General features: G+C 38.4%; 1 protein-coding gene across 1 annotated transcript in view; it reads left to right on the forward strand.

Annotated features, from left to right (window-relative positions):
- Positions 1-1,328: 1,328 nt before the first annotated feature.
- The window catches only part of irf10 (interferon regulatory factor 10), a 9,168-nt gene continuing 883 nt past the window's right edge, over positions 1,329-9,613 (forward strand). The window contains exons 1-7 of the mRNA XM_080444260.1: positions 1,329-1,804; positions 4,166-4,358; positions 4,874-4,995; positions 5,830-5,887; positions 6,883-6,984; positions 7,277-7,663; positions 9,115-9,233. Of these exons, the coding sequence (XP_080300386.1) occupies positions 1,640-1,804; positions 4,166-4,358; positions 4,874-4,995; positions 5,830-5,887; positions 6,883-6,984; positions 7,277-7,663; positions 9,115-9,233 (1,146 nt within the window). The 5' untranslated portion in view covers positions 1,329-1,639. The remainder of the gene's footprint in view (positions 1,805-4,165; positions 4,359-4,873; positions 4,996-5,829; positions 5,888-6,882; positions 6,985-7,276; positions 7,664-9,114; positions 9,234-9,613) is intronic.

The raw sequence follows: 9,613 nt of genomic DNA on the forward strand, positions 1-9,613 counted from the left end.
GGTCTAGGAGATAGGTGGGTTATTGAGTCTGATGATCATTTTATCCTGATGTGAAATAAAATATTTCTAAAGAAGATAATAAAGGTCGTTAAATGGACAAAATCTGTTGGAAATATTTAATTTGGATTTGGTGTCACAATTAAACTTGATGTTGATATGGCACACTGATCCATAGCCGCATCGAGCCAGTAGTGGACCCACAACCAAGTACAGGTGGCGGGCGCACATGCAATTATTTTTGTATTATTTGTTTTTGAAGTCCTTGTCATGTCTGTCTGTCTATCAGTCCCTCCTGGTACACACAACACCACTGAGTGGTGAGGAAGGCTTGACGCCGAAACGCTATTTGGGGTTTCAAATAATTCCCATTTCCATTTGTGCATAAATGTGCAGCCAAAGGCACATTTCCCCATTGTCTGGACATTTATTTATTTATTTTTATTCTGAAGTGGTAGCATGGGGACATTCCTCACATAACATTACAGGTGATTACCTCTGTGAACATCAGTTGTTGATCTATTTATCTAATGTCTCAGTCAACTCAATCTCTTTCAAGATTGCAGGGAATTATTAGTGAAGGTGGTACTAACTAGCCTATGGTGAATAGACTTAATTTACCTTTATCTTTTGATAGCCATTTCCAGTTTGTCACAGAACTGTTAGCCTGCCCTGCAATCAGTGGTGTAAAGTAACTGAGTACATTTACTCAAGTACTACTTATAGTATAAGTTTGAGGTATTTTTTACTTTACTAGAGTATTTCCAGTTTTCTGTACTTTTACTTCTACAATTACATTACATCTCAGAGGCAAGTACTTTACTCCACTACTATTATTTGAAAACTTTAGTTACTAGTTTGTAGGTTTTTATTATTATTACAAAACATACATTAACACTTCAGCCCTATATACAGTACATTTCGGCCATTTGAAAATAGCAAGCTCTCAATGCTCACATCGTCAGCTTGTAGATCTGCTATTTTCAAAAGATTTTTATACATTTGAAAACTTTGAAATGGGACCTTCTGCATAAGGAGTACTTTCTACTTTTGGTACTTTAAGTAGCTACATTTTGATACCAATACTTTTGTACTTTTACTCAAGTACATTTTGAATTCCTGACTTTTATTTGTAAACAAGAGTATCTCTACATTGCAGTATTGCTACTTTTACTTAAGTAAAACATGTGAGTACTTAGTTCCACCACTGCTGCCCTGCAATCAATCATCCCCCCCCCCCCCCCCCCACGCTGTTGCTGCTGCTCAGCCTGAAGCAACAGCACAGGAAACTGAAAGCATGAAAGCTCTGTAACTTTCGCTTTCGCTTTTTGAAGCGCTCTTATATATTTGCGACGTTACTTACTGCCACATTTTTACTAATGCTTTAGGTGAGCTTTTGATCACTGTCTAATCCAACGAGGAAATTATCTGGTACTATATTTACCTTTTGGACAAATTATAATTTACACTTAAAATAGACAATGTATCATGTATGTTAAAGTAGCCTATAGGAAAAGTGGTCATTTTTGTTTGGCATCGTGATCGTCACTGTGATTAGTGTCACTGTTATATAGGATATATATATATTTTGCTTTATACCTGGCAAGAAGAGGATCATTGTTGGTAAAGTTATGCACTGAGGATGGAAGCAAAGATGCGACTGAGAGAGTGGCTGATCGCTCAGATAGACAGTGATCAGTATGAAGGACTCTGCTGGGAGAAAGAGGACAAAACCATGTTCAGGATCCCATGGAAACATGCAGCCAAGAAGGATTACAACCAGGACGAGGATGCAGCCCTTTTCAAGGTAAAATATATGTATATATATATGAACTATATTTGCTTTATGTTGCATGAACCCTACACACAGTTTATATTTCAGGAGATGCAGGGCTGGAAAGTGACTGAGTAAATTTACTTAAGTACTGTACTGAAGTATTTTTTTTTTTACTTTAGTGGAGAATTTCCAATTTTCAGTAGTTTTACTTCTACTCCACTACATCTCAGAGGCAAATATTGTACTCTTTTACTCCACTACAATTATTTGACAACTTTAGTTACTAGTTACTGTAATTGTAGATTGTGATTATTATTACAAAACATATATTATACACTTCAGCCCTATTTACATTTCGGCCATTTGAAAATAGCAGATCTACAAGCTCACAAGATCTGCTATTTTGTATACATTTTATAGGCTACATTTGAAAAGTTGTGAAATGGGACATCTTGCATAATGAACTCTTTCTACTTTTGGTAGCATACTTTAAGTACATTTTGATACCAATACTTTAATATTTTACCAATAAGTAAATATTTAATTCCGAAAAAAATTGAGTACTTTTACCACCACTGATATTATTATTTTTGAACGTTATTAAGTTAAAACATAGCGAAAATCGCCGATCTAAATCACACCTTTGGCTTCAACAAGTTGAACATTCTGCATTCTTCGTCGCGCGCCACCGTCTAACAACGAAGTCTATGCACCAGTGGTTAATGAGAATGAAATTATTGTCAAAACGATACTCAGTGAGGGAGTTGATTAATCAATGTATATCACAATGAAGCATAACAGTCTTACACACAATTTACAATAGCCTATTGAATAATCATATGGAAAGAAAGAATAAAAAAAATAAAAAAATAAGGGATAGATTATGCTAAAGAGTCAGAAGGGATGAGTATTGAATGTATTTAAATTACATCTTAACCATTGCTAAATGTAGGCTATTCGGTTATAGCACGACATAACTCCATGATCCTGTATCACAATGAATAGTTTCTGTATTTAGTTTCCTACCTGTTCTAGTGGGGTCCCCAGGGGGTCCTTGAGGAGGTTCCAGGGTGTCCCCAGTCAAATTAGTTTATATAGCATCAAAATGTGTTTAACCCTATTTTATACTTCGGTTACTTGGAAATAGTCGATCTACAAGCTCACAACGCCTCGTGATGCGTTGCCTTGCGAGCTTGTCGATCTGCTTTTCCGAAACATTTGGAAAGATCTTTACCTAAAATAAAATAAAAAAAGTATTTCTTTTTTTTTTAAACAAATTTGGCATAATTTGGGGGGGGGGGGGGGGGGGCAATGAACAAAAACCTTCTCTTATGGGGGTCCCTGGCACAACGGCCACTAGGGATGTTAACAATTAATCAACTATCGATTAATCGATCGTTAAGAATTGTATTGATCAAATTAATCAATTAAACAATTAATTGAAAATTCCACAGTTCTGATTTGCCAAGATGCATTATCCCAAGTAAAGGCTACATATTATCTGAGCAGCTAAAAAAAATATTATCCACAAATGTACTTCTTTTCCACTGTGTTGTCATGGAATACACTGTACATGACTGATGTAACACTAGTTCACAGGGGCATTTGTGTTGTTTGGTTCATTTAAGCATTATTTTCAAGTCACAATGTTTAAGCATTGTCTGTCTCAGGTGCTACTAAGCAGTAACCTAATAGAAAATGAAGGGGAAAATCACAGCTCATCAATTAATCGATTATCGATTCATGATTGAATCGATAAACATACTATCAATTTAGGGGTCCTTGACCTTGACATGAACATGTTTGAGAGCCACTCCTGTATGCAGTTGTGGTGGAAAAAGTACTCACATTTTTTACTTAAGTAAAAGTATCAATGCTGCAATATAGAAATACTCTGTTACAAGTAAAAGGAATTCAAAATGTACTTGGGTAAAAGTACAAAAGTATTGTCATCAAAATGTACTTAAAGTACCAAAAGTAAAAGTATAAAAGTACCCATTATGCAGAATGTCCCATTTCACGTTTTCAAATGTATAAAAATCTATTGAAAATAGCAAATCTACAAGCTCACAATGTGTTGCATCGCGACGCATTGTGAGCTTGTAGATCGGCTATTTTCAAATTACCGAAATGTATGGAGGGCTGAAGTGGTTAATGTATGTTTTGTAATAATAATCTAAATCTACAAAGTAACTAGTAGTAACTCAAGTTTTCCAGTGGAGTAAAAGTACAATATTTGCCTCTGAGATGTAGTGGAGTAGAAGTACTGAAATACTCCAGTAAAGTCAAAAATACCTAAAAATTGTACTTAAGTACAGTACTTGAGTACATGTACAGTACTTAGTTACTTTACACCACTGGCTGTATGTGATATTTGTGCTTGTCCCCCAGGCCTGGGCTGTGTACAAGGGTAAGTACCGGGAGGGGAGGGACGTGGCTGACCCAACTATGTGGAAGACCCGTTTGCGATGTGCGATGAACAAGAGCACAGACTTCCAGGAGGCGATGGAACGTAGCCAGCTGGACATCTCCGAACCCTACAAGGTCTACATCATCCAGCCAGACACCAGCCTAGTCATAACAGGTGCACTTAAAACACTAAGACCTTGAGGCCGATTCTGCAAACGCCTTCTAAATCAGTAGTTCTCACACTTTCAAGATTTTTCTAAAATGTTCAAAAAATAGCAGATGTACAAGCTCGCAGCACGGCGCGAAGTGACGCACTGTGAGCTTGTAGATCTGCTATTTTTGAATTGCCAACTAAAATGTAGAATGGCACAGACGCTTTCCCGGTTTTTAAGACAAATTTATACTAAATTAGGCCCATAGATTTTCAAAATCGGTTATTGAAAATCAGTTGTTTACGATGAGTGACACGATTGTGTGACAGAGAATAAAGTGTACATAATAATATGAAAGAAGATAATGGTAAGTTTACAGTAGTGAACCAATATCCCATATACCGCTCTTTAACTTGCTTATATACAGTATATACTAGGATAAGCCTATTATTGTTCATTTGTATATATATACACATATTAGGGCTGTCAAAAGATTAATCATTTTAATCTGATTACTATTTTCTTTTCTTTTTTTCAGATTTCAAGATAGAGAAACTGGAGGCTAGTGGGTCCAGCTCCCCTGCCAGGGGACCCCTGCACCCACAGGGACCCCCGCACCCACAGGGACCCCCGCACCCACAGGAACCGCCGCACCCACAGGTAACACCACACCTGACCATTGCCGTTGAATTAGCAGGTACCCTGCGTTGAATTAAACTTTTAAAAAGTTAAACTTTTATTAAAGTAGAGTATAAAACATTTCAAAATGTTGCCAAAGACCTTCCCTGGATCATAACACACGGTGGAAAGTTTCAGCCCTGGCTGACATGGGATGTGTGGGCGTGAATGAAAGACAAAAAAAACATAATACTATAAAACTATAATAGCGAACATATATGTTCGGTATTATAGATATGTTTATTATATACAGTATGGTAGATAAATATATACTAGTTGTCCTGCTGGTCTCCTCATCTTCAAATTGTACGAAATCCTGGGATGATGAGTACAGATCAACTTTGAACTGAAGCAGAAAAGTAATTTGTTAGATTTTTAATTACTGCCTGCAATTTAGAAAGAATTACTGTATAATTTAAATTACTGCCGGTAATTTAGAAACAACTTATTAAACAGGCATTTCCAGGTCACTATCAAAGATAGTAATTTAGAAATATTGCGTTAAAGCCTCACTATGTAACATTTTTGTAATGAATAAAATGTAATTTTGTCCAATCTGTACGGTAGAGTATGTTAATCCAATATAAATTATACAATTGGGGTGATTGTATTTTGTCCCTTAATTGAGACATTTAGATCGTGTCAAAGGTCATGTCTCACCTAGACACAGGATCTGACACGAATTTTGACCTGATGGTCAAGATTCAATTTATCCCCTGAGCAAGCAGGCAGGCTCTATTAGCTCAACGGTAAAAATGTCAGCACTTGAGCAGGAAAGTGCTGCTTTAACATGCTTGTGTATTTCTGTTTTCTAAGCTTCTCTGTCAAAGGGAATCATTAAATGATGATGAAAATGAAGCCCTAAATGTGAATGGTAAGCACCACGTTTATTAAGCTAAATACACTGTTGAAATAAAGCTGTATAGAAAAAAATCTTATCTGAAATGAATAAAACATTATTTTAAGCAATCTGTATGGTAGAGTATGTTAATACATTATAACTAGTTAATCTACAGTGTTGTAGGAGAAGGGTTCCCAAACATTTCAGGCAGAGACCCCCCCGAAATAATCATATTTGACCTAGGGACCCCACACCCTGACAAGCACTTGGAATTGTAGGAGTTGAGGCATTACGTTTAGTTTGACTCAGTGCCACAGATAAATATTGTGAAAATAGCGTGCGAGACGTTGTGAGCTTGTAGATCGACTATTTTCACAATGGTTGCCTCTTTCTTTGGTAATATTTGACAATTTGGCAATTTTAGTATTGTTTGTTTTTTGCCTTTCTGTGTTTGTATTTTTTTATTCTAAAGTTTTTTTTTAAAGGTCTTAAAAGCCCTTAAATTGTCACTTTAGAAAGGCGCAGATATCCTGTATACATTTATACTGTATGTTGGTTTGTTTACTGTTGAGAAAACAAAGTTGCACATTAAGCATTTAACATCTGGGGACCCGACAAAATCATGCGGGGACCCCCAGTTTGGCAACCATTGTTGTAGGACACCTGCTGGAGTGCAATATCTCCCCATGTCAAGCAGGGACTCCCTGTTAGCTTATCGGTAGACATTTGGTCTTACAATGTATATCTAGTGCATAGATCAACAATGCTGTACAAACAATGTAATGAGAAAAGGGTGAAAATTCATGGTATTTCTTTTTCATTAACCCATTAAGACCTATCCTACAAATGCCTTCTAAATCCTAACAGTTTTTTTTTTAAACCCATGTTGCTATATATCATTTGGGAACGATATCGGTTGGGAACCACAATCTAATCATTATGATCACCCCATCATACTGTGTAACACTGAAAACGGCCTGGCATGGATGTTTATATTTATGTGGAAAATGATCTCTGCTCCTGTTTAGATGCTCTCATGAGGGAGCACATGTACTGCTGGTTAGATGGAGGAAGACGTCATCACAACTCTCCTCCGCTAGCCTTTTTCAGCCCCACGCTGGCTATAACTGGTAAGACCCTATAATGCAGTCATTCTCAAACATTTATGTTATACATTAGGCCACAGACCCCTATAACTGTGAAAGTGTGAAAATTTACACCCCTCTGAGTTACAGACCCGTAAGGGCCCATTTGTTTCCTAACTATCAACCATTCAAGGACCCCCTCAAGGACCCCTGGGGGTCCCCGAACCTGTATACTTTGAGAACTATCGTGTAACCAATGCATTTAATAGTAAACAAAATACTTACCTGCTCTTCCACTGGAAGACTAGTATTGAACAAGAGTGTTGTGTCCGTGCAGACTTCCGTATGCAGGTGAGGTTGTTATACCAAGGCCACATCGTTACGGAGGTGTCCACTAGCAGCCCAGATGGCTGTTTCATCCTCCAGGGCTCCGTTCCTTTGGGAAATGAGAGGATATATGGGCCTTGTAGTGCCCAGCAGCTCTCCTTCCCTTCCCCAGAGGTGATGTTCCAGGACCCGGGTATAACTGAGGCCATGGGCTGCCTCCTTTCCCACCTGGAGCGGGGCGTTCTGCTGTGGGTCGCTCCTGATGGCGTGTTCATCAAGAGGTTCTGTCAGGGCAGGGTTTACTGGAGCGGTCCTCTGGCAGAACACAGCGACAGACCCAACAAACTGGACCGGGAACGGACCTGTAAGCTGCTTGATATGCCTATATTTCACAAAGGTAAGTGAAGTGCACTTTGTCCAGGGCCTTATCAGATACGCTCCTAATAAAGCGGTAACAACTTTCATATTGAACGCAGTTTTTAAAATATCCCTGTGCAAGTCAGTCATATCACTGTTGCTCTGGTTCAATTCTGAGAGTGTTGTTTGCTAAGTAAATGTTGGTTGGAGATAGTATTGGGCCAGAACATTGATTCTTAAGGTGCTTTCCCACCACAAGATAAAATATCTTTCTAGTCGCTTGAATCGCTTCACTTTAGTCGCACTGGTCAGTGTTGGTAAACATGAGGCGAACATCGCCTCACTTTGGATTTTCCAAATGGAGCGAAGATACAGAGGCGACGAAACACTTTGTTTGTGTCCCCTCGTTCGCCTTGTGTCTTGTGTGTGCGTGTGTGCGTGTGCGTGTGCGTGTGCGTGTGTCTGCCTGGGCGTGGCGTTCCAATTATTCCTCATGAGGTGGAGCTGCCTGCGCAACTGTGGTTCATATACTCATCAAGCTCAGCAGTTAAAAAGCCTGGTTCTTCACTCCAGCTCTTGCCAGTTCATTCAGTTGCCAATGCTGTGGCTCAGCTCCTCAGTTTTGTTTGTGCTTCAGATGCCGCCAAGTAACCATCCACGCCTGCCTGCTAGCCTGCCACAACTTATTTCACTCATTCTGAGTTTGGGGATTTGGGTTGAATTAAATAATGTTTATTCTGGTTTTGAGTTCTGGTTGAGCTCCCTAGCAGCTCGATGTAATCGCACCGCTCTAATAATTATTTTATCTCATGGTGGGTTTAGGTTTTGTGTGGAAAGTTGACAAATGTGGAGTTGTCATTCTCCAACATTCAGAGCCGTATAGCAGGGCGTACAGGACACAGATTAAATGAGTGTAATTTGAGACAGGGTAATGAACGCTTAATGTGTTGCATGGCTGCCTCCACCATTTATTTGTGTGTGTGGATATCTTCGCTGTCGAGTGCAAACCTAGTATGTCCAAAACAACAGATTGTCATGAAACGTCACATTATTTAAAAAATAATATTAAAAAAGGCTTTAATTGTCCGCGTTTGCGCCAGTGCCTTCCTTCTTCTACACACATACCAGTCCCGTTCCTGAGATGCGCCGGACCATCCTGAATTTGGCTTGAGGCGCGGTGGAACCCCTTTGTTCTCTATTTACTATTCATTGGTTAACCACTTTCAACCTGCATCTCTTCAAACATTTGACAACTTGTCACATTGCAAAGCGTTGTACCTTGTAGATAAGCTATTTTTGTAAAGTGTGAACAAAAGCATTGATCTAGAAGAAAAATATATGGAGGGTTTTCACCAGTAGTGACGATATATTAGAATGCCAACATTGTAAAACGCTTTGGAAAAAGGCGTTACTATGTAAATGCAGACCATTTACCATGTTGATACCGTCAATCAGAATCTTGCCTGTCATTTTGTCCATGTTCGTGCACAGAGCTCCAAGACTACATTCACGGGGAGGGATCCAGACCTCATTATGAGATTGAGCTGTGCTTTGGCGAGGAGTATCCAGACCCCAAAATCCCCAAATGTAGAAAGCTGATTGTGGTAGAGGTACGTAACGACGCTATCAGCGTCTAAGAATAGGTTTAAACTTTTGATACTGAAGTCTAGCCTTATGTTTTCTCTCACTACATTTTCTTTATGTGAATAGAAATGCGTACAAAAAACAAAACAAACAAAAAAACAACAACCATGTGTATATATTTCCTGATATAGGAATAATATTGAAATATAGATATATTGACTTTGGAAATAAATGTTCCCAAATGTATTCTTCTTGTTATAGTTTGTCCTTTACAGTATAGATGACTTAAAACCATAACATGAGTGTCAAAAATATATACATTTTTATATTCATTTTTAAATGTTAAATGTTTGTCTTCCCCATAAAACCATATATTGTTTTATGTGAAATTGCTCCGTAGCTGGGG

This window comes from Gymnoscopelus braueri (genome assembly GCF_963280865.1).
Source record: "Gymnoscopelus braueri genome assembly, chromosome: 12".
NCBI classification, from domain to species: Eukaryota; Metazoa; Chordata; class Actinopteri; order Myctophiformes; family Myctophidae; genus Gymnoscopelus; species Gymnoscopelus braueri.